The sequence below is a fragment of the Otolemur garnettii genome, unplaced genomic scaffold, assembly GCF_000181295.1.
Source record: "Otolemur garnettii isolate 467f Iridium unplaced genomic scaffold, OtoGar3 scaffold00073, whole genome shotgun sequence".
NCBI classification, from domain to species: domain Eukaryota; kingdom Metazoa; phylum Chordata; class Mammalia; order Primates; family Galagidae; genus Otolemur; species Otolemur garnettii.
In genome coordinates, this window is record NW_003852468.1 from 730,736 (window position 1) to 756,742 (window position 26,007).

Here is a 26,007-nt window from a genome sequence, read left to right on the forward strand (position 1 = left end):
TTTATTTGAGTCAGAAAAAAGCTTCTAGGAAGATTCAGACCCAGACCCAAGTAATCTTAAATATGAGCTCCTTTGGTCTTCACTACAGGCAGTTTATTAAGGAAAAAAAAAAATGGAGGGACAGGGAGTGGGATACAAAATTCTGTAAGGAATTCTTATGATTTATGATTGGCTATACATGGTTAACTTATAGGGTGTGGGATATTGAGTAGAGCAAGGCATTATTAGATTAATGCACAGCTACTCATGGTAAGTGATAAATAACATAGCTTAAAAGGGGGGAAGCAGGAAAAAACTGCTATCTCATTTTAATGCCTCTATGGGACTAATAATTTGAAAGAGTTCATATTCCTCCTCAATACAACAGAGTGGGTGTCATATTCTACAGAAACTTACTTTTTCATAGTTATGGAAGCTGAAAGTCTGAGATCAGAGTGCCAGAGTGGTTGGGTTCTGGTGAAGCCTCTTTTCCTGGCTTGCAGTTGTCCCCTTCTTGCTGTGTGCTCACATAGCCTTTCCTCAGTACATGGGTGTGAAGAGAGAGCTCTCTCTTCCTCTTTTTATAAAGCTACTGATCCTATAAGATTAGGGCACTTATGACCCCATTTAATCTTAATCACATCCTAAAAGCCCTATCTCCAAATAGTAACATCGGGGGTTAAGGCTTCAATATATGAATGGGAGAAAGAGAAGCCCACAACTGAGCTTATAGCAAACAGTATTCAGTTTTTAATCACATCAGTACACACTGTAAGACTCCAAAAATTGAGTTCAGGGGAAAAAGTGGGACAATGTGCAGTGTTCCAAAATGACCCCCCCCCCCCCCCCACCAGGGAGCAATCAAAACTTTCCAGTTTGATGAACAGAATTTAGACTTAAGCCATTACATCTGGCCCGGTTTAATTCAAGATTTACAACAATGAAAGAAATGGTTAGACTCTCTACAAAGGCCTCTCCTCTCAACCTGGCCTTTGAGAGGGGCACATAAGGTTCTAATTCTGAGTTCTATTGTAAAGATCTGGAAACACAGACTTTGGATAGCCGTACATTCAATAGAAATTAGACCAGTAGGTGGTAAGGCTGGCGTTCCTCTGGGTAAACTAAGGTTCTCAGTCACTAGGACATCCGCAAGCAAGGCCTGGATTTTTCCCCAAGAAATATTCTGGATGTAAGTAAACACATGAGTAAGCTTAAAGTTCTACATGATTGCAAGGACTTACCCTGGACAATTTTTGTAAACATAGAAGGTGGATACTAAATGAAGACTAAATATAAAGTACCTAGTGTCATCCTTCGCAATGGGTTCTGGGCTCTTAGCTCCAGCAACCACATTTCCAGGACTCGAAGGAAGTCTTCTATACTCAACAGTAGACAAAAACTACTCCCCTCCATAACCTAATTCTACCCCTGTTCTCTAATTTTCTCCCTATCCCCTCCTGGCCAACTCGCTGGCCGTACATACTCACCTCTACCACTTCGCCGGCCCCAGCAAGGTGGTGACTGGCTGGTCCTGCCTGACGCAAGGCCGGCGGCGGGTGGCTGGGGCAGCTTTCCCCGGGCGCCCCGGTGCGCACGGCCTTATGGGAGTTGTAGTTCTCACCATTCCGAGCCTCCAGACTAGGCGTCCTCGCGGGACTCATCTTCCCGTGCTCCTCTGCGCGGCTCCGCTTGGAACAGGTCCCGGGGTGAGTAAGGAGGTGGGTGGGATCCTGCTCAGGGAAAAGTGGAAGCAAGTCGTCTGTGATAGTGGAGTCGCTACCACCAAGGAACTGGGGGCTGGTTCCTGTACGTACCTTCCAGAACGCTGGAGGCCAAACTTGAAATGCAAGTTTAAGGTTCCCTAGAGGGCGAAAGTTAGGGAGCTGAGTGCCCCCCCCCCCCAGCCCACTCGGTAGCGGTACCGACTCTGACCTGGTTAATACTTCCCGGGAGTAGTCACTGCTCCCACCTCCGCTTCTTGCCTCACCTTCCCACTCGGGATCTGCCTTAGGGCCGGGAGTCGCAGTGGTCCCGGCTTGTTTGGGCGCTGCATGGACGCTCTCGAGAGCTCCTGCGAACTTGAGGGCGGCTGCTGAGCCCCGAAGCCGCCGAGGGCTCCTGTTTGCCTGTGCAGCCACAACCCAGAGGGCAGCCGAAGGGCTGTCACCATGATGACCCATATCTTCCGAGCGCGCGTGTGGGCCCCGGTGGGCGTCCTGACTTCGCTGGCGTACTGCCTCCACCAGCGGCGGGTGGCCTTGGCTGAGCTACAGGGGGCCGACGGCCGGCACCGCGTGGAACGTAACCTGCTGGAGCTGAAAATGGTGCAGGTCGTGTTTCGACACGGGGCGCGGAGTCCTCTCAAACCGCTCCCGCAAGAGGAGCAGGTGAGAGGTCGGCCGGGCGGGGGGATCGTTGGGTGAGGACTGTGTGCCAGGACAGGGGCCTTGCACCTTCAGAGTTTCAGCCGCGCGGAGCGGGGCTCAGGCTGGGAATACTCGGAAAACTCCGCTAGCCACTATGCTACCCAGGCGGCGCCCCCCGCCGCCAGCACCTTCCCCGGAACTTCCGTGCAGATTTTGACTCAGGTGTAGGGTAAGGCCAGAGAGTCAGCATTTCTTACAAGTGTCCGGGTGAACTTGAGTACAAGGGTGCAGTGCCCTCCTGTGTTTCGACCTTTGTTACAAAGGTCCCTGTAACTTTTTGACAAGAACTACCTTAACTGGGATGACAATGTAGATAAGAGGTCAATGCCTTCGGAAACCAATTTTGAAACAGCTTTTTGTCCCACGGTTTGCTGAAGACCATTTTAGATCTCTTGATGGTTTTTTTGGTAGTATATGATATACCTTGGGGTTCTCCATTTCCATTTCAGGTTTTTAAACCTGCAGTGGAAGGTATTTGAGGTACGAAAAAAATATACTAGTCTGTGGTTATGTCTTAAAATCTGTCTGGTCTGCTTAGGATAATTATTACTAAAGCAACAAACAAATAATTAGGTTTTTCAAATGATTGCTTCCTGGATGTGACCTTTCATATTAGGAAGGACTAATAGAGGAATAGGCGACCTGAAATCCCCAGACATCCCCCCCGCCCATGTCACATTTACCTGTGGAGTGCTTTTGTGCGGTTAACCTTCCAGGTTGATGTTGCAGTAGGTAGAATGGGTTGTCCAAACCTAATAACAGATAAGCTCTTCACGATCACATCTGCTTTCCAGACATTCTCAGGGGTGTGTCTTCGTGTTGTACAACTGAAACCCAGTTTTAAAAGCTGGTCACACATGAAATCAAATATCTAAATCACTGCCCATATAAATAAATATGCTTGGTAGGCACTTGATTACCAGGTTTCTAGTTAGACTTTCTATGGCTATACTACTTTTCTCAGTCCCTTATTTTGGCTTTTTACATGAGATCATTAGATTTTCTTTATGATTTTGTACACACACAGCTCATCTCTCATGTGTACTCCTTCCCCATTCTTCTCTATTCTTATTACAGAAGGACTCGAAAATATTAATAATATATAGGAATATACACATGTTCATGATAAAGACAAAGTTATCAATGGTAGTGGAGAATAACACTTTGAATGTCTAGGCCTAGATCTGGTACATTATATATATTCCCTGAAGTTCCTGGAAAAATATTATTTTTCTTTCTCCTAAGCCAGAGGTATGATGGCTATCTTCTGCCTTTATGGTAGAAGGGACCGTTGGATCTTAGAATACCAGTTTCCTTCATCATTCTGTGTAGTCACAGAGTATGGAGCACTTGAGGCCATGGCCTGGCTTTGCAATTAGAGAAGGCACATTACCTCTCCTGCCTGTTCATATTCTCCAGACTTTAGGCAGATACTTTAAATGTTATCTAGTATAAAGTCTTATGCATAAAAGCCAGGGGTGGGACCAATTCTCTTCAATTTAGGCTATGAGGAAATGTCATCAGCCTCTTATAATTTGTTTCTGGATATTCTCTGTCAGGTTTTCTTTTTAAGATCCAATTAGATAGAGGTCGTTATTAGGATTTTCCAATCTTCCTGGTTCTACTATTAATTATAGTCAGAAGGGACTACCTGACAGTAATTCTAAAACTAAAATTGGCTTTGGTACATGTTTCCTGATCTCTGACTGGTTTGTAGATAAACATATGTGACAAGTCACTTCTTTCACTTATCTCACAAATCCTCAGAAAGTAGCGTTCTTTAAAACTAGATGTTTCATTGAGTTGTTTTCTTATGGTTTGAATGGCTCTTGGCTTAACCTATTTTGATAGAAGATTGTATCTATGCTTTGGAAATAAAATTATGGAACTTGGTTGGCTATTTTTTCTGATCATTAGGGTACATCCAAGTGCATTTTGAAAGAAGAGATTTGGCCTTTCCAGTTTCCTTCAGTTCTCCTGAAGGTGTGTGATGGCCACTGGTTACTCAGTTTTTATAAAGTAAAGTCCAGGCTGCCCCAGCTTCACTGTTGATTATGGCATTTGGGTCCTTATTTATTTGATAATATAGCCAACCTGGGAAGTATTATGTCACCATCTTTGTTGCTTAAAGCATATCCAAAGCTCAGAAGAGAGAAGGGATGTTCAGGAAGCATGCAGGAAGAATGTGCTAATCACTCCGTTTGTTCTTCTGGATCAGTGGTTCTTAACCTTAGCATAGCACTGAACTCAACTGGGAAGCTTTAAAAAATACTGATGCCTGGGTCTCCCTCTGAGAGATTCTGCTTTAATTGGCCAAGGGATCCAGACATTGTAAAAGCTTCTCTGGTAAGCTTTGGAATGATCTGGACTAGATAGCATTTAGAAAATGAAAGCCCAACCCAAGAAAGATCCAGATGTGATTAGCCCAGGATGGGGCTCAGGTAACAGTAGATTTTTTTAAAAATTTCCTAGTGATGCCAGTGTATAGCCAAGGTTTAAAACCATTGTTTTATCCTAAAATCTACACCTGGAAGGTTTTTTGTTTACTTTTATGTAGATTTTGTTCTTATACTGGAATGTAGTATATTGATCCCCACAGAGAATTGCTTGAAATGTGTTTGATAAAATGCTATCATTCTGTGTTGAGAAAACTAGGAGAATGATCCCACATTGCTGTGACTACTGAAAAGATGTTCATTATATTACTCTATCCTCTCTATAAGGACTCTTGGGAGCAATTTGTCTATTAGTATTACCAGTGGTATATGTCTCCTGAGCAGTTGGCTTGCTTTGTGTTTAAACTTGTCTAGCTGATCAAGTTTTTCTTTTTATATAAAAGCCGGAAAGCTTAGTGCCAAATCTGTGGCCCATAGATAAGTAAATGGATCTTTATGATGTCATTTTTTTTTTACCACTTATGTTAAGTATCTATTTTTGTTGTCCCTACATTAATTTGCTTTAGTTCTTGTTGCCTACTTTGAATTGGTTGTCTTAGTATATTTTCAGTTTTACCATCATCTACTTCATTACTACTTAAAGGTGGCGTATAATAAATAAAATAAGTAGAATTATCAAGTTAGTATTTGCCACTAACTTAGAAGCTGAAGAGCAGGAACAAGAATGAGAGTGTGTATGTGGGACATATGCCACAAATGAACCTTATAATCATCCTTTCTTGAAAACCTGGAAATGCGTGCTCTGTAGTTGGCATGCCCTGCACTTCAGGAGTTGTTTCCTAGGAAACACCGAAGGCCCTCTATTGGTAACTGTGCCTAACAGTAGGAGATTTCCCAGTGAGGCTGAGCGGCCTGGTGAACCAGGCCTCGTGCTGTTTCGGGAAAATCCCAGGACAGTACAGAAAAACTGCCCTCCAAACTGAGATGGTGCTAAGGGACCAAAGAAATGACCCAACCAATCCAGCTTACCAAGTTAGATGAGTTAGTTAGAGGTTACTTACACAGGACTCTCATTTCTAGAAAAGGTAGGAATCCATTTCTCACTCCTGGACAATGGCAGGAGTTCTTTGTTGCGTAAGATCTGCATCATTTGCCTGTTGTGGAACATTAAATTTCTTTTCTGGCAAATGGCACAGAGCACTCTCTCTCTCTGCATCATTATATATTTACATACAATACAGGTTAAGCATGCACAGAACCTCCCAGTAGGCAGGGACTTTAGGCAGCTTTAAACAGTTCAAACTGGTGTTAAGACTTATGACCACTTATGCAAAAGGAGCTACTTAAGAAAAGTAGAAGGGAAGAGGAGAGAGAGGGGTGGGGAGAGGGGATTTGGGAGAAGGGAAGGTATTGGGGGGAGGGACCTCACCTAATGTGCATGATGCAATGGTACATTTCAAAACTATTAAGAAATGAGTATAATTGTGATGTGTTACTTGGTTCAATGTAAATATTTAACATTGTATATTGAAGCAGTACCTGAACCCCCTAAATGCATCAATGTACAAAATTATGATTTAATAAAAAATAATTAATTATAAAAGAAAAAAACAGCCGGGGTTGTGGCGGGTGCCTGTAGTCCCAGCTACTCAGGAGGCTGAGGCAAGAGAATCGCCTAAGCAGAAGAGATGGAGGTTGCTGTGAGCTGTGATGCCACACACTCTACCAAGGGCGCCAAAGTGAAACTCTGTCTCAAAAAAAAAAAAAAAAAAAAAAAAAAAAAAAGGAAGGCTCACGAGGGATAGTGAGGACCAAGAGTTAGATGCTAGCTTGGAAGCCCGGAATTTACATCTTCTCTTCCCAGCTGTGCTCTGAACCTAAGATCTACAGTGACCAGCCATTCAGTGAATAAACATTGATTATTTGGATTTAAAAAAAAATACCCTTGGCTCGGCGCCTATAGCTCAACCGGCTAAGGCGCCAGCCACGTACACCTAAGGTGGCGGGTTCGAATCCCCAGCCCGGACCCGCCAAACAACAATGAAGGCTGCAACCAAAAAATAGCCGGGCGTTGTGGCGGGCGCCTGTGGTCCCAGCTACTTGGGAGGCGGAGGCAGGAGACTCGCTTGAGCCCAGGAGTTGGAGGTTGCTGTGAGCGGGATGCCATGGCACTCTACCCAGGGGGACAGCTTGAGGCTCTGTCTCAAAAAAAAAAAAAAAAAAAAAAAAATACCCTTTGTGGTTTGTGTTATATTTCTTTTAGCTTTTTTGTTTTGATTTATATTGCTAAGTTCCAAAGAAATCTGCACAAATTCTGTTAAACGTTAAAAGCCAGTGGCAGGGAACGTGTATTTCTCCTTCATGTGCCAGACTTTGTACTTACAAGGGTGGAGAATTTAGTCTCATCTTTAAAGGAGTTTGCAATGTGGTGAAGAAGGGAGAAAAAACAGATTTCACTTATAGGAATATGCTGGGAGCATGGGGAACACAAAGGAGGCATCTCAAAATATCTAAAACTGAACTCACCTTTCTACCTGTTCTTTTCTCTTGTTCTTAGTTTTAGTCAAGGAATACCTCCATTACCGTGAGTGCCCCGACTCAAAATCAAAGTACTTTTGCTTTATTCCTTGTTACCTACCAGCACAGCTCCCAAATAAAGCTTTTATCTACTCATCTGCCAAGTCTAACTTAAATCTCTTCTATTCCTATTACCTTAGATGAGGCCTTAGGCTTTCGTTGTAGACCATTGCTGACATCTTGGCTTTTCTACATCTAGACTTCCTATTCCAGTTGTGTAATATACACCATCAGCTTTTAAACTACACTGTGGCCCCTGTGGCTAGGCTGAGTGGCTCTGGGTTCCCACTCATACTGCAACTAGAGAAGTTCCAGTTTTTGCCTTAATATGTACAAATATAAAGTTAAACTTTACTTATTATTTACTAGTTAAAAAGTTTGCAAACCATTCCCAAGTTGAAGCAAACCAAGCCACTTTTGCTGTATATACCCTTCATCATGTCTGCTTGCTCAAGCTTTCTAGCTGTTCTTAGAATTCTGAATGCCCTCTCTTTCCACCTACCTCTTAATCACAAGTTCAGATCTGTGCTTGTCTAAATATTATTTCAAATGCCATTCCTTCCATGAAACTTTTCCTGGATCTCCTAGCCAGAAAAGATCTGTCTTGCCTTTGAACTACCATGGCCTTCATATAGCTTCTTACTATACATTTCGGTTTCTAGTACAGTATAGGGGCTTATTTGCATTCATAGCTGGCTTCCTCTACTAACCTGAAAACCCAGGAAAGACAGGAAAGTCAAGTTCAGTATCTTCCACAGGATCTGGCAAGTTGTTGATGCTATTAATTGTACCTCCTGTGTGCTGGGCTCTTGGCTGGGCATCCAGAATAGAAAGGTCAATAATATGACCCAGTCTCTGTTCTTAAGAAGCCAAGTCTACTGAACAGGACCGCCTAGTAAAGGAGCTCTCCTGAATGATACCAAAGAGAGCCACCAAAGCTGTTGTGAAAGTACAGAGCCATGGTCAAAGCTGCCGGGAACATTTAGGTTGACTCTTATGGAATGAACAAGAGGCTTTCATTCCATAAGAATTTGATATTAAAGGAGAAAGAAAATTCCAGGCAGAAGAAACATGATGTTGAATGGCCGGGACATATGAGAATGGTGCTAGGAAACAGCTAGAGAGTAAATGTATAGGGCAGGGAAGAAGTGAGGGGTGCTAGAGAGGAGGTGGGTCCTGCATGCAGCTGTGCGCTCCTGAAGGGTTTTATCCGGGGGAGTTAGAGGGCCAGAAAGAGGGAGCAGTGACTGATTACCTGTGAAATAAGCCAAAAGGTCTCTCTGTGAACACTGGCTCTTCTGATGTCAGCTGGGGCAGTGCCAGGGGGGAGGAGGCCCAGGTGTTAGAGATTGAGTACAGGTGGGACTGAGACGATGCCTTTTGGAAGAATGGAAGTTTTCCTCTGTGCAAAGAGAATCTGAGACCCCCAGGGACACTCTCGGGGGGTAGCTGGAGGGACAAAGATAAATACAATGGAAAAAAGTAGGTTTTATCCATTAGTTTTAAAACAAAGCAAAGTTGTAAGAAATTGAGTTGAATATTATTCTTTTGGTTTTGTGCTATAGGAATTTAGGTTAAAAAGAACCACTGATAGCTAGAGTGGTCACTGGTGGGGAGGTAAGACTTGAGCTGTCCTTGAACACTGAGGAGCAGGTAGATGGGCAGAGAGGATAATCCTTCCAGGCAAGGGAAGCAGGCTGAGAGAAGATGCAGAGGAAGCAGTGGGCAGGGACTGGGCTGTGCGGAACGAGACAAGCAGGGCAGTTGGGTACAGGGTCTGGCTGAGATGTAGAATTTCCTGAGGGGCAGATGCCTCCTTTTGAGACATCAGAAAAAGCTACTCATATGATGCAAGTGGCTCAGCAAGATTATTAAGCGATCTTGAAGTACACAATGCATTCTTATTTTTTATTGCATTCAGTGCAATAAATTACTAAAACTTATTCCTCCAAACTGAAATTTTGTACCACTGATCAACATCTCCTTTTTCCCCACCCACCCTCTCTGCCAACCTGTAATAACTATCAGTCTACGCTCTGTTTCTATGAGTCTGCCTTTTTTAGATTCCACATGTATAGGCATACCTTGGAGATATTGCCAGTTCACTTCTAGACCAGTACAATAAAGTGAATATTGCAATAAAGCAAGTTGCACACATTTTTTTTGTTTTTCAGAGTGTGTGAAAGTATGTTTATACTAAATTGTAGTCTATTAAGTGTGTAATAGCATTATCTCTAAAAGAACAATGTATGTGCCTTAATTAAAAATGTGTTAGGGCTAAAAATGGTAATAATTATATGAGCCTTCAACAAGTCATAATCTTTTTGCTGGTGGAAACTCTTGCCTTGATGTTGATGGTTGCTGACTGACCAGGGTAGAGTGGTGGTTGCTGAAAGTTGGGGTAGCAGTGGAAATTTCTTCAATTAAGATGGCAGTGAAGTTTGCCACATCAATTGACTCTTTCAGTCTTAAAAGATATCTCTGTAGCATGTGAGGCTGTTTGATAGTGTTTTGCTCACAGTAAAACTTCTTTCAAAATTGGAGTCAGTCCTCTCAAATCCTGTCACTGCTTTATCCACTGTTTATGTAATATTTCAAATCTTTCATTGTCACTTCCACAATGTTCACCGTATCATCACCAAAAGTAATTCCATTTCAAGAAAGCCCTTTCCTTGTTCATCCATAGAAAGCAACCCCTTATCCATTCAAATTTTGTCATGAGGTTGCAGCAATGCAGTCACATATTCAGGCTCCACTTCTAATTCTAGTTCTCTTGCTACTTTGACCACATCTGCACTTCCTCCACTGAAATCTTGAACCTCTCAGAGTCATCCATCAGAGTTGGAATTGACTTCCTCCAAACTCCTATCAAGGTTGTATTTTGACCTTTTCCTATGAATCACAAATGTTCTTATGGCATCTAGAATGGTGACTCTTTTCCAGAAGGTTTTCAATTTACTTTGCCCAGATCCATGAGAGGAATCACTGTCTATGGCAGCTTTAGCCTTTCTTAAATAGGAAGACTTGAAAATCAAAATTACTCCTTGATCCTTGGGCTGAAGAATGAATGCTGTGTTAACAGCATGAAAACAACATAAATCTCATTTTACATTTCCGTCAGAGCTCTTGGGTGACTAGGTGTATTATCAATGAACAGAAATATTTTGAAAGGAATTTTTTTATGATTTTTTAGCAGGGGTCTCAACATTGGGCTTAAAATAGTAAACTGTGGTATAAACAGATGTGCCATCATCCAGGCTTTGTTATTCCATTTATAGTGCACAGAGTAGATTTAGCATAATTCTTTCTTTCTTTTTTTTTTTGAGAAAGGGTCTCAGTTTATCACCCTCAGTAGAGTGCCGTGGCAGTGTCATAGCTGAGACTATTAGGCTCAAGCAATTCTCTTGTCTCAGCCTCCTGAGTAGCTGGGACTACAAGTGCTCCACCACAATGCCAGGCTATTTTTTTGTTGTTGCAGTTGTCATTGTTGTTTAGTTGGCCTGGTCCGGGTTCAAACCCACCAGCCCCAGTGTATGTGGCCAGCACCCGAACCACTGAGTGCCAAGTCAATTTAGCATAATTCTTAATGGCTCTAGGATTTTAAAATGGTAAACAAGTATTGGCTTCAACTTAAAGTTACCAGCTGCATTAGCCTCTGACAAGAGGGTGGGCCTGTCCCCTGAAGCCAAGTATTGATTTCTACTCTCCAGCTTTGAAAGCCCCAGATGGCAACTTCTTCCAATATAGGCTGTTGCATCAAAGTTGAAAATCTGTTGTTTAGTCTCAGTGCCCGTAGCACAGTGGTTACAGCACCAGCCACATACACCGAGGTTGGTGGGTTCGAACCCGGCCAGTCCAGCTAAAGCAACAAGGACAACTGCAACAACAAAAAAAAAAGAAGAAAGAAAGAAAACCTGTTGTTGAGTGTAGCCACCTTCATGGTCTTAGCTGGGTCTTCTGGATAACTTGCTGCAGCTTCTATATCACTTCTTGCTGCTTCATCGTACACTTCTATGTTATAGAGATGGCTTCTTTCTTTAAATTTCATGAACCAATCTCCACTAGCTTCCAACTTTCTTCTGTAGCTTTCTCACTTCTTTCGGCCTTTATAGAGTTGAAGAGAATTAGGGCCTTGCTCTGGATTAGTCTTGGCTTAAGGGAATGTTGTGTCTGGTTTGATCTTCTATCCAGACCACTTAAACTGTCCAAATCAGCAGTAAGGCTGTTTCACTTTCTTGAGATTCTGTGTTTTCCCTGGAGTCGCACTTTTAATTTCCTTGAAGAACTTTTCCTTTGTGTTCACAATTTGGCTAACACTTCGGAGCAAAAGCCCTGGCTTTCAGCTTATCTTAGCTTTCAACACGCCTCTCTCACTAAGCTTAGTCATTTCTAGCTTTTGATTTAAAGTGAGAAGTGTGCACCTCTTCCTTTTGCTTGAATACTTAGAGGCCATCATAGGATTAGGAATTGGCCTAATTTCAATACTGGGTGTCTCAGGGAGTAAGGAAGCATGAGGAGAGGGAGAGCAAGGAGGGAAGGGCTAATGAGTGGAGCAGTCAGAATACACACACACAGCGTTTATCCCTTAAGTTTTCTGTCCTATATGGGTGCAGCTCGTGGTGCCCCAGAACAATTACAATAGTAACATTAAAGATTGCTGATCACAGATCACCATAAGAGATATAATAATGAAAAAGTTTGAAATATTGTGAAAATTACCATAATGTGACAGAGGGACAAGGAGTAAGCAGGTGCTGTTGGGACATGGTACTGATAGACTTGCTCAATACAGGGTTGCCGCCAACCTTTAATTTATAAAAAATGCGGTACCTGTGAAGTGCAGTAAAGCCAAATGTGATAAAATGGTACATGACTGTATTATTTAAAAAGTGGATTGTAAGTGTTTTTACCACATAAAAATAAGCATGTGAGGTGATGGATTTATTAATTAGTTTATATTAGTTCATTGTTCCACAATGTAAACATGTATCAAAGTATCACATATCTTATAGATACGTAAAATTATTTGTTAATTAAAATTAAAATATATTCTTAAATGTAATGAAAACCAATTTTTTGAAAAAAGGTTAATTGGGGCGGTGTTCAGGAGCCCAGGAGAACTGCAGCAGCATCAAGAGAGACACGGAAGGTTGGGAAGAGGAGCTGGTATATGGGGTTAGGAGAAAAGAGGTTTGTTTCTATAATGGAAGTCATCACATCGGGCTCAATGAGAGTAAGCGTTTTACAGGCAGTTGGAGCTCAAAAACCTGTGGCCACTTTGATATTTTGAAAACCGCTACAGTACAATTGGGGAAGAATCCAGATTGCAAGGAATAAAGGCAGATGATGAAGAAGCAGTCTCCTTAGCTGATAGCTGGTTGTTTCTGAAATTGTGTGAAAGGAGGGGAAAGCATGTGGTAGTTACAAGGTGCATTCAGTAGAATCCTTAAGGGGAGAATAGGGCATTGAAACCTGCAGATTGATTTCCTTAGAAATTCTTACAAACATGGCCACTGAGACCATATTCCAGTCACTCATTCATTCACTCATTCATTCACCAAGTACTTGTGTGCCAGGCATTCTGGCCACTCCTCCTTTTTACTGGGTTGTGGGCTTGGTGCCAGAGCAGCCCCTTCACAGTGACTGCTTGTGTAACAGTATCAGGACTTGGGCTAAGGACACCTGCAATAATAACTCATCATCTTTTTTTCTCTTAATTGGAGCTAAGGTTGTTTTCCTTCCTTCCCATGGGACAGTCATGGGCCTAGTGTCAGAGTGATTCCAGCCATGTGTTCTGCGTGCTTCTGGATATTAACACTGTAAGTTTCAAGAACGTTTTTTAACCATATGCTGTTTTTTATGGTCACAACAGGTACAGTGGAATCTCCAGCTTTTAGAGGTCCCGCCCCAAACTCAGTTTGATTACACAGTCACCAATCTAGCTGGTGGCCCGAAACCACATTCTCCTTATGACTCTGAGTACCAGGAGACCATCCTGAAGGTGAGCAAGGCCTCCTTGATCTGCGAGCTCATTGCAAAGCTTCATTGATTTTCTTAGGGCTGCATTCACAGGCTGTCAGGTGTTTCCAGTCTTCTCTCTTTTCTCCCCCACCGTAGGGGGGCATGTTTGCTGGGCAGCTGACCAAAGTGGGCATGCAGCAGATGTTTGCCCTGGGAGAGCGACTGAGGAAGAACTATGTCGAGAACATCCCCTTTCTCTCACCAACGTTCAACCCACAGGAAGTCTTGTGAGTCACTTGAAAAAGGGATGTTGTACACGATTTGAGGTCTTAAGAATGAGGAGACATGTCCTAAACCCTTAGATGATTCCCAAGGTACTTTGGGGGGACAACTTGTCACAATGCAGGATCCTGTGAACAGGTGGTGGGTGGAGGTCACATTCATTGGCCTTCCAGACTCTTAGGGGCAGCCACTGCACAGAGAGGTAAAGCGTTCTTCCTGGCCCCATAATTCCCCTTACACAGTTTTAAAAGACTCTTGGCTACTCTTGTATATAACTAAATGTTCCTTTTATGAGTGTCTCTACCTTTAAAATTTTTTTTCAGTGTTCGTTCCACTAACATATATCGGAATCTGGAGTCTACCCGTTGTTTGCTGGCAGGGCTTTTCCAGCGTCAGACAGAAGGTTCGTATAGAAGTCAGCTGCTGTCCCAGAAGCTTGCTCTTCTCACTTCTGAAGCCCCTGTCCCTTTTTTGGTGACTGTTCACTTGGCTTCTTCTCTCCTGCACATATGCCGTCCCTGGTGTTCTTATACTAGTGGGCCCTTACCTGTCTGGCCTTGAGTTCTGTCATTACCAGCCTGACCTCCACACCAACAGCAATGCGTCAGCTGCTCTGATGTCCCTCTGCTCCTACCTCCTTCTCTCAAGCTTCTGCACAAGTGCACAAGGAAGTCCTAACCAAGTATTGTGAAATTTGGGGGCCTTTTTGCTTAGGTAAGAAACTGTTGCCAAGGAAGGAGGGGAGGAGGGACATTTTAGACAGGACCTGAGACTATTGCTACTGGTTTTTTGTTTGTTGAGACAGAGTCTTACTACGTCACCCTTGGTAGAGTGCTATAGTGTCACAGCTCACAGCAACCTCAAACTCTTGGGCTTAAGTGATTCTCTTGTGTCAGACTCCCAAATAGCTGGGGCTATAGGTGCCTGCCACAGTGCCTGGCTTTTTTTTTTTTTTTTTTTTGAGGTAGAGTCTCACTAAGTCACCCTTGGGTGAGTGCAATGGTGTCACAGTTCATAGCAACCTCAAACCCCTGGGCCCAAGCGATTCTCCCACCTTAGCCTCCCAAGCAGCTGGGACTACTGGTGCCTGCCATAATGCCTGGCTATTTTTTTGTTGCAGTTGTTATTGTTGGTTAGCTGGCCCAGGCCGGGATCGAACCTGCCAGCCTGGATGTATGTGGCAGGCACTCTACCTACTGAGCTATAGGTGCCGCCCCACCTGGCTATTTTTTTGTTGTAGTTGTTATTGTTGGTTAGCTGGCCCAGGCCGGTTCAAACCCTCCAGCCTCAGTGCATGTAGCCAGCGCCCTACTCACTGAGCTATGGGTGCCGAACCTGTTGCTACTGTTTTGATCTTGGTGACAGTCTGCAGCATGACCCAGATGGCATTAACTGTATTCTGTCCAACCTTTCCTCTTTGAGAAAGTCTATTGAGTTTGGGTTTTGGCATATGCAGCCAGTGAAAGATTGCAGTCAGTGGTTCCCAATCTTTTCACCCCTTTGGCCATCACTGAAGCTACATTTTGTCATTTGTACTCATTTGTCTGAATTTGAGATGGCCATGACCTCACTAAAATGGTGCTCTAAGGCAAAGGTTCTTATATTTTGTTTAGCTTCTTTAGGAGTATCTCAAATAGAAACAAAATTTCTGTTAAACCCTTAAGAAATATGTAAGATAATAGAAACTTCAGGAAAGAGGAGGCTGGTCTTGCCCCCAGGTGGGTTGGGTGCTGATGCTAGTTCTGGCCAAAGTTGGCTGCTGCACACAACAGCATACTTCTAGGTAACATAAACAAGACAGGCTCATCTTACTTCTTGGAAGTCCTTGAATTCAGGAATAACCCACAATGCCTGGTCTTCTCAAAGCTCTCACTTGCTCAGCTTCTAAAAGGCTGAGCCCTCTTCTTAGGAACTCTTCTAAGGAACTTCTTGGTGGCACTCTTATCCACAGGCAGATCCTAGACTGAGGCTGCCCTAGCTTTCCAGCAGGGAAGGAAATGGTTTTATCACTAGTCTCAGCTCTGGCTGTCTGGGTAGAAGCTCCTTGCTGTGGACCCAGAGGTATTGGGACTTAAGTTTGATTTCTGTCACAGCTACCTCAATGCCTTTCCCAGTATCAAGGGACTTGAACAGACCAAAGAATCCCAGAAGGCTCCACCATAAGGGAAATGATGGGACTTTGGGATACTGCTTTAAGAGTCAAATTCAGGAGAATCCCAGAGGTTTCTGGGTAAGGTACAGAGAATCAGGCTACAGGGAAAGCTGACATTGTTGGTCTGCCCCATTTGGTCTGTCATTTATTCAACACGTATTCAAGTGTCTTACCCAAGTGTGCCTTATTTATCATAAACCGTATGTCTAATCTCCAGGCACCAATATCAGACTCCAGATGGAAATATTAGAGGTTTATAGTTGTTGGTTCAACTATATTATAGAGGTTCAAATAATAGTTATTGTTATTCCAACACTTAAAGGACTTAGTACAGTCATTCCTTGGTATCTGTAGGAGGTTGGTTCCAGGAGTTCCCCCACACCCCATGGATACGAAAATTTTCAGATGCTCCAGTCCCTCATATAAAATGGCATAGTATTTGTATATAACCTATATTCATCCTCCCACATACTTTAGACCATCTCTAGATTACTTATGATCCTAACACAATGTACATGCTATGTAAATAGTTGTTATAATGTATTTTTAAAGTCTGTATTTTATTGTTGCCCTACTACTTTTTTTTTGAACATTTTTTAACCATAATTGTTTGAATTTGTGGATGTGTAAACCAAGGATATGGAGGGCCAACTGAATGTACCATTGTCCTAAGAACTTTGCATATATAAACTTGTTTTGTTCTTTTAATAACCCTATGAGGTAGGTACCATTATTCCCTTTTACAGATAAGAAAACTAAGACACAGGGAGGCTAAGTAATTTGCCCAGGGACATAAAACTGATAAGTGATGGAACTGAGATTCAAACTCTGGCAGTCTGGTTTCAGAATCTATATTCTTTTATGCTTGACTGTTTCTCTGAGGACAAGTCCATCTATCTAGAGAGGGCCTGTGATCATGTGGTCTAGGTCTATTCTCTTCACAACATGTCCTGCAGAACCCTAAGATTCTTCAGAGGGGTCTCCGGAACTATAGGAAAGGAGGAGAAGGGACATGCAAGTGTGCTATGCTTCGGACCCCCATTTGTAGCCATTACTTTTTATATAATAGTGGAGAGGGGAGAGTCCACTGCCTTAGAAACAATCGAAAATTACTGATATAGTTCCTACCCATTTGATTTTCAAATGAGTCCCAGAGAATGGTAGTGACTTCCCAAGGTGACCCTACTGTTAGTTATGGATCTAAGACTAAATTCTTCTGAATTTTATTTATTTATTTATTTATTTTTTGAGACAGAGTCTCACTATGTCACCCTTGGTAGAGTGCCTTGGCATCACAGCAACCTCAAACTCTTGGGCTTAAGTGATTCTCTTGCCTCTGCCTCCCAAGTAGCTGGGACTACAGGCGCCCACCACAACACCTGGCTATTTTCTTGTTGCAGTTGTCATTGTTGTTTAACAGGCCCGGGCTGGGTTCTAACCCGCCAGCCTAGGTGTATGTAGCCAGCACCGTAGCCATTGTGCTATGGGCACTGAGTCTATTTTTATTTTTAATTTTAATTCTTTTTTTTAGTCTTCTGACTTTTGGTCTGATTTCCTTCTTCTGTCCAGACCAGTAAGTCTGACTGAATTCTGATATTCTAGTAAAGTTAGCGTAGGCTACTTTTAAAGTCCTAGGGTTCTGACTCAATAATTTTGGGAGGAATAAATAGCTCTTTGAGGGTCTTTGAACTTATTCCTAAGCTTTGAGCTCACTAAATCACCCTGTGAATGACCTCAGTGAATTTCAAATTGCTGGTGATAGGAGCTGCTTCTATCAGAGAATCCTGCCATAGGAACTTGGAATCTCTGGCACAGAGCAAAGCATGACATTCTTTGGGCACTGACAGTGGGGAATAAGGGTCCTTAGGGGCTCTGAGAAGCAGCCAGCTGCTGTGAGGTACATGGGTCATTACAAAAGTTCAGGTACAAAAATCAAGAAATGTAAAATCCATACAGATGGAAACAAACGAAGCTCTCCCAACAACACCAGTAAGCATAGCAAGTTGAAACTTACACAGGTGAATCAGAAAGGCTCCTGTTGACTGTGTTTCTTAGAAGTAAAATAAGGGACTATAACACAGTCTGTCTTAAAACTTTTGTGTATAAGAAATGTTGTTTGCAGTCTAATCTTTGGTTCCAAGCAATTCATTCTCTGTTTTTCACATGGTAAATCACCTTCCTGGCCTATAGGATTGGACCTCAGGAAGCAATAAAGTAACCTAGTTTTGATGGAGTCATTGTTTATTAGACTACCTAAATGTTGGTAGTGCTTTGAAGCAGACATTTTTTTGGAAGGGGTCTTATCCAGGTTTGCACCTGCTCTAGTCTGCTGTTTGCTGTGTCCATTACTCAGACCATAGGAGAGCTCCTGTTGCCAGAGCCCGGGCATGTTGGAGGTATTCACTGCTGTTAAGGAGTAACTGGGATGATCTGCCTCTTCAAACAGCTCCATCTCTATAGACAAAGGGAAGTGGAAGGGGTGAGAACAAGCTGAGGCTTTTTCTTTCCTGTGCTTCCTGCCTTCCTTCCAGGACCCATCGTCATCCACACTGATGAGGCAAGCTCGGAAGTCTTATACCCCAACTACCAAAACTGCTGGAGCCTGAGGCAGAGAACCAGGTAACTGTCCCTAGATTCTCACTCACCAATGGGGGACAACCTTTTCTCACCTTTTCTGGAAGGTCCTTGACTCTACCCAGGCCTCCCCAAGCTTACCCCACTGGTGGATAAGAGATAGGAGGGATTAAACTATACCCAGATCTGCCACCAGGTGTCCAGGAAGTGAAGAAGCTCTTGCTCACAGCAGCAGGCTCAGAGTGCAGGTACAGGAAGCCTGGGAAAAGCTACACGCCAGAGATGGAGAGATGGCATATACAGCCACAGTGGCCTCTGCCGTTTACAAAGCATATCCTCCTGACAACCGTGGGCTCTCGGGTTGGGTGGATGAGAAAATCGACCAGCAAATCCAGGTGTGCAAACACAAGACGCAGAGTTCCCTTCTTTTACCAACACACTATCATATGGGACAGACTGGCCTGAGCCAATGACACTTCAGTTCTTGGGTATTTCCGGGCTGTGCTAACACTATATAGTCTGTAGTCCACAAAAGAAAGACAGTGCAGTTTTCAGACAGACCTGGGCCAAGCTTGCATCATTTTTGATACAATAGAAATGCTTGAGTAGGATTTGGGAAATCCAGCTTTTTATTCCAACCCTGGTACTTGCTAACTTACAAGTCATTTCACCTCATGAAGCCTTAGTTTACACATCTCTAAGACTAGAATAATGCCAGCTAACCCCAGTGGGTTGTTGTGGGGAGTCAATGAGATCCCACCTGTTAAATGAAGCACACTTTGTAAACTGTTAGTCACTGTACAAAATAAGGCCTTACTTTTTTGTCAGAGGCCGAAGGCAGTCTGCCTCTTTGCAGCCAGGAATCTCAGAGGATTTGAAAAAGGTGAAGGAAGGGATGGGTATTGACAGCAGTCAAGAGGTGGATTTCTTCAGCCTCCTGGACAACATGGCTGCTGAGGAGGTGGGTGACTGTCTTCCCCAGGCCCTGGAGTTGGGGGAGCCTGGGATGGGCACCTGGCTGGACTGGCTCCTGAGGTAGAACTGGGTGGAGAAATGTGGTGGGTCCTTTCTGGTTTGGAAGCAGCTGTGCTAGGACCTACAGATAGAATGGCTGTTGGGACTAAGGGGTGGGGAGCCATCTGGGAGAACTCATTCACATTTAACTTCAGATCAGTTTCTTGAGGCATAGTCCCCAGAATACTTAATATGTGAATGTGTACGTTTGGGTCAGCAAGGGGTAGGTGAGAGGGAGGGATAGGTCAGGTTCTAAGAATTTTGGAATCCCTATTTATTGTATTACTTCTTGGAGAATCTATATGTACATCAGCATAATTTAAAAATCTGGAAGCCTATAGTAAAGAAAGCTGGTTAATCTTTTTTTTGAGACTGCTCTTGCTTTGTCACCCAGGCTGGAGTGCGGTGGCATAACTACTGTAACCTCAAATTCCTGGGCTCAAGTTATTCTCCTGCCTTAGCTACCTGAGTAGTTAGGACCATATGCATGTGCCACCACAGCTAGCTAACTTCTAAATTTTTTTGTAGAGAGGGGGTCTCACTGTGTTGCCCAGTCTGATCCTTAAACTCCTGGCCTCAAGAGATACATACTCCTCCCTGGGCTTCCCAAAGTGCTCGGATACATGAGTAGGCCACTGTGTCTGGCCAAGAGCTGGTTAATCTTTAAGTCTGTTTTCCTCAAATGTTATTTAGCCACAGAATCTTTGTTTATATAATAAATACATAAAGAAGACTATACAATGGAAAATGTTTCCTTAGATTCAGAAATTGGACACCCAAAGGGAGTATAGGACCCTCCTTTCTCCTGTGAAAATAACGGTGTGCCCTGAAGGCAGAAATGCACCATGAGCTTATGTGTGACATAGATTTATGGTTGTTAGGCAAGAGTTCATATAAAGTATTTGTGTGGCACACTTTTTAGAAGTCAGTTGGGGGAAAATGAAGGCTAAATGGAAAATTATGAATTCCTTGCCTTATATTTTATTCATCCTTTTAAGTTTAAAAAAATTCAAATGTTTTTTGTTTTAGAGTAAACAGGGTGTCATCAGAAAGGGAGAAAAAATGGCCAGGGGCAGTGGCTCACTCCTGTAATCCCAGTTTTGTGGGACGCCAAGGCAGATGGAGCCCTTGAGCTCAGCAGTGCAAGACCACATCTCTACTAAAAGTAGAAAAACTAGCCGGGCATTGTGGCAGGTGCTGTAGTTTGAGCTACTCAGGAAGCTGAGGCAAGAGGATTGCTTGATTCCAGGAGTTTGAGGTTGCTGTGAGCTATGACGCCACAGCACTCTACCGAGGGCAACAAAGTGAGACTCTGTCTCACAGAAAAAAAAAAAAAAAAAGAGGGGGAGAAAAACTGTCTTGGTCTTCTGATCTCTAGTAATAGCGTCAGTAGGGCCTTGGGGATGTAGCTTCTTGAGCTGTTAGGGAGCTCCGAGGAGAAAGCAAGCCTCTGCAGGCTCCACAGATGCTGATCAGCTGCTGGGATCAGTAGGTGAATAGCATTTCTCTTTAAAACTATACCTGTGGCCTTTTCAGGTTCACAGCCTCCCGAGCTGCCCGGCACTGAAAAGATTTGCATGGATGATTGAACAGAGAGCTGTGGACACAGCCTTGTACGTCCTGCCGAGGGAAGACAGGTGAGGGGCCTCTGGATGCTGGCATAAAGTCACCTTTGGTCAGACCTACAAGTGTGTGGGGAAGAAGAGTTAATTGTACCCACTTATATCTGCCAACTGGTGTCCCTGCATGTGAGGAGGCTAAACCCACTGCATTCAGCCTGCTGGCAGGCCCCAGGTTATCCTTAAATTCTGGAACAGGGACTGGTGACTTAGTGCAGCCATTCCGTATTACACAGAACAGGGAAACCACCCTACAGACTTGCGGTTAACCACTCATGTTTTTCTTTTGCTTTAATGTTTAATGGATTTAGGTAGGAGGCTGCTGAAGGAAGAATGATTATTTCTCCCTTTACAATTTACAAATTATTTTCATGTTCACACTGTGAGTTAGGTGTCATTATCCTTGGCTTTACAGATAATGAAACTGGGTCTGGGAGATCCTTGCTGCTTGGTCGGGGCTCAGCTGGCAAGTGGTAGAGCCAAGACTTGGACTCAGATCCTCTAGCTACCGATGTTGTGTTTTCTCTATGTTCCTCATACATAGTACTTAGAGTTCTGTTTCTATCAGTCCTGTTTCCTGACTGCCAGAATAGGAAGTTTCTCTCTTACCAAATTTCAGAAGACGTCTTTTTCTGAAAAGGAGCGTTCAGCTTGTTCTTAGACCAGGTGATGTGGTAGAAGAGGGAGATGGGAAGTGGAGGAATAGTTCTGAGAAAGACAAGTGGTGGGGCAGGTGTCTATGTTGGGTATCAAACATTTTAAGAATTTACACAGTCAGTTCCATAAAAATAAGAGCCCCAGACTGAGTTCCTTCCAACGCCCACTTGTGCACTACCTTATGGCATTCAGAAGGCTCTAGCCAAGCCATGCAGCTTACTGCCACTCCCTTGGACTTGCCAGGTTCCCTTTGCTGTTCATGAAATGGCCTTGCCAGACCTAAATTGTCACTGCCCTCCCCTCCCATCAACACACATATATAGTAAACCTTTTAGGCTGAGTGGGCCATTTGATTTCTTTTGCAACTACTCATCTCTGTCCTTGTAACACGAACCAACCATAGACAACATGCAAACAAACACACAAGGCTGTATGTATTCCAATAAAACTTTACTCTCAAAAACAGGCAGGTTGTGTTTGGCCTATGCCATAGTTTGTTTTCTCCTGGTTTAAATCATTGTAAACAGGACTTGATCCCCTTGGTTTTCTATTTAAATTATCCTTGGTTTTAAAAAACAGATTTTTTTCAAGGACAAATGGTTACAACCTCACAATGCCATCCAACTTGGCTTTGCTGGTACACATTCTTCTAGAAAGTTCATATTGCATACAGTGTTGGTTGCCTACTCTCCATCCAGGGCTGCAACATTCCTTGATGTATAGAAGTTGCACCTTACGCCATGAATAAAGATTGGTCTAAGCCAATCATGGCAACCTTACTCCCTTTGTCAGTGATTGGGGTCTAGGAATTCTTGGAGAGGTTATTTTTTTTTTCTCTTTGATAAAAAACAAGAGGCCCAGAAACAAAGACTTTTTGTATTTTCAAGCCCCCATCTTCCTGCTTTGTTCACTTTTGTGAGTGGACAGATGCACTTTGAGTTATAGTATTCATCTTGTGACATGAGGTGACATGCCTGAGAATGAAAGTGATGGAGCCACAGAGCCAACCCTTGGGGGTACTACCACTAAATCTCTCTCTTTCTCTCTCTTTTTCCTTTGTTTTCACTAAATCTCTTTTTAAGTCAAATATATAAGACATAAATAATAAATGTTACTATTATCTAAACTCCAAAAGAAGGAAGGCTAGCACACAGGACATATAACCTAGTTCTTGTTATTTCTGATCATTTTTCTAGGGGTTTTCTGGAATTCCTAGAAATTATTACCCCCTGTCCTTCCTAGCTTTGTTTTTTTATTTCTCAAGACCTAGTTCTTCATAATGTCCATGTGTAGCTCCTCTCCCACTCCCCCAACCCCTCCCATCTCAGTTGTACCATGTATATCCTGGTGCTTAAAATGTTATTTTTACTCACAGAGAGCCCTCAGACTTCACCCAGGACCATTTCTCTCCTTCCTGCCCATCACTGTCTCCTGTGTATTACTTGTCTTTTTCTCAGCTCTATCTGAGCTTATGAGGTCCTTGGGGGCAGAACCAGCCTATGTCCCTTGAGTGCTGAGTGCCCTCTGAGTGCTGAAATCTTGTTCACTCTTCACAGGGAGAGTCTTCAGATGGCCGTAGGCCCATTCCTGCACATCCTGGAGGACAACTTGCTGAAAGCTGTGGACCTTGCCACTCCACCTGGCAAGATCAGGTGCCTGACACACTGTCTGCTTTAGGCAGGGCTATGGGGACTTCTGGCTGCAGGGAGGGAACCTAAATCTTAAGAGAACGAGAAGCAGGATATTAATTACTAAAGGCAGATTTTTAAGAGGTCACAGATCCCAAAGAGGTTTGCAACTTTTTTACCCTTCTTCCTGCTACTCCCTTCCTATCATGTTTTGAAAATTTTATTTTAGCAAAAAAGAATCTTAAATTTATTTTTCTTTTTATGAATTGAACATGCTTAAAACAGAGCAGACAACATGATATCATACTTATTTGACATTATAATAGTCCAAAAGTAAGATAATTGCTTAGGAGATTGATTAGTTTGAACACTGTATTGAGTATATTGTGGTATGATATCTATTAGGCATCTGAAGAGGCTGATGAGCCTCCAATTCCACTTTTGTGGCCTGGAACCGCAGGTTGAGACCACAGATTTGGAATATTATATGTCCTAGTGCTAGGCAGTAGCTGGGGGTCTAAAGACGAAAATGGGGTCTGAAGACAAATAGCTTCCCCATTGCCTAAGAACAATGTTAGATTCTCAAGAGCAAGCCTGACCGACTGAATCAGCATCTGCATTTGGAGAAGATCCCAAGGTGATTTGTATACATCCTAAAGTTGTAAGGCTGTCTTCTTGAGAGAGAGAGAGATTACACATAGCTAGAAACTCACAGTGAATACAGGAAGCATAGTGGACAGCAAGTTGAAATCAGGAATTGTAGGCCAAGATTTATAAGGCAAATCACACAGATGTTCTTCCCTGTACTTCACAATCCCTTTGCAGTCCTTGCTGCTTTTTGCTACCTTCTACCTTGTGTCTACAGAATACTACAGGATTCAATGCTAGACATCCCGGTTGAGAGTCAATAAATAAAATATTTGATCTTTCCCAAGAGATGGATACTGGTGTCAGGCAGATGTACATAAAAATGGCACCTTTATTACTGACTAAAACCATTTGGAGAATATTTTCAGGGCTAAACAGGTTTATTGATATTCTTTTGAATGAACTTAATTCCCCTGCACTGTAAACTTCACCGACAAGGAACAGAGCTTGCACTACTAAACGTTACATGGCTGAGTGTAGGAAGAACATTTGCCAAAGGCCGGCAGGACCTAAAGAGAGAAGAAAGGCGAGGCCTAATCCATGCATGCTCTGTTTTATCTTTGAAACATACCAGGGAGGAATGAGTGAGGGGGTGGGTGGGAAAGAAGAGGCCAGGAGAGTTACTCCAGTAGGCAGCCCCTCACGGAGACATGAGGCTGGGATAAGGGTTCTCCCCACCTTCTACTTCAAGAGAGTTTTATACCAGTCCCAGCTGATGTCTAGATACCAGCTGGTTGCAGGGGCAGGTGTAGTTCCTTATTCAAGGAGGCAGGCAGTGTCCTGGCCTCCAGAGTCCTGAAGCAAAGAATTGTAGAGAACTGTTTCCTCCTTCCAGAAAGCTGTATCTCTATGCAGCTCATGATGTGACCCTCATTCCTCTCTTAATCACCCTGGGGATATTTGACCACAAGTGGCCACCGTTTGCTGCGGATCTGACCATGGAACTCTACCAGCACCAGGAATCTAAGGAATGGTTTGTGCAGCTCTATTACCATGGGAAGGTAAGACCTCAGAGGTAAGATTAGGTGGTGGCCAGGCACTCTCCCCGCCATCCCCACCACTCGGACTGGCACCAGGTCTCCGTCCCTAGCCCCAGTTCCATTGGTATAGTCACCTCTTCGAATCCTGTAGGGCATCTCATGGCTACGGCCCAGGGTTAGAGCAGAACCTGGCGTATGGTGGCAGGGTGGAACTTGGGCCTTATCTCAGTGATGTTGCAGACTCATTCTAGGAACAGGCCACCTTCCTTCTCTTTTCCTGAGTGTCTCTGCCCAGATGCAACATCCTGTGACACCTGTTTTGAAAATTAACAATGGTGTTTTGGGGAGGTAACATCTGCTATCGGCACCTTTGGCTTCCTCAAGGCTTTGTACAAGTAGATAACAGTGCTTTTTTTTTCTGGATGGTGACTGGGTAGTAGGGCCTTCCTGGCTGTTATATGTGTGCACACACATGCCACCTGGGTCAGAGACTCAGGCCTCTGGGCTCTGAAAATAGCCGAAGGGCACTGTCCTCTGTGCACTTGCTGAGTTTTGTCTCTTTTGCAGGAGCAGGTGCCGAGAGGTTGCCCTGATGGGCTCTGTCCACTGGATAAATTCCTGAACACCATGTCACTTTACACCTTAAACCCAGAAAAATACCACACACTCTGCTCCCAAACACAGGCAATGGAACTTGGAAATGGATAGTGACTGATTTATACAAGGCCGACATATTGATTTTTCAATAAAATGCCTTTATATAATTCTATGCCTTCAGCTTTGTGAAGATTGGGGAGAGGGGAGGGCAAGGGTTAACGCACTTTAACATGAGGTAAGGGGGTGTCCTTTCTGTGGGTATATTAAGGCCTCTTCCTGAAAGGAAGGGTATAATGATGAAACCAAAAGGATATTTCTCTATTTGGGGGCTTGATTCTAATATTAGAAACATCTGTATGTGACACAAGCAGGGGCCACCATGACCCTGTAGAATTGTGTTGGTTTTGCACTGAAGTTCTTTTGTCCTATCTTAATTTCATAGACATTCATTGAGCCACTAAATAGCGGGCAATACAAAGGCAGAAGTTTGTAATAACTGCCTCAAGTTACTTTAGTC

The 26,007-nt window shown here is 43.4% G+C and overlaps 1 protein-coding gene across 1 annotated transcript; it reads left to right on the forward strand.

Annotated features, from left to right (window-relative positions):
- The first annotated feature begins 1,523 nt into the window (after positions 1 to 1,523).
- On the forward strand, positions 1,524 to 25,658 carry ACP6 (acid phosphatase 6, lysophosphatidic). Its single transcript, XM_012807670.2, has 10 exons — positions 1,524 to 2,366; positions 13,251 to 13,379; positions 13,496 to 13,626; positions 13,945 to 14,024; positions 18,305 to 18,392; positions 19,176 to 19,308; positions 20,898 to 20,998; positions 23,194 to 23,289; positions 24,749 to 24,914; positions 25,461 to 25,658. The coding sequence occupies exons 1-10, from the start codon at positions 2,148 to 2,150 to the stop codon at positions 25,599 to 25,601; spliced, it is 1,284 nt and encodes a 427-aa protein (XP_012663124.1). The 5' UTR covers positions 1,524 to 2,147; the 3' UTR covers positions 25,602 to 25,658.
- Positions 25,659 to 26,007: the final 349 nt, after the last annotated feature.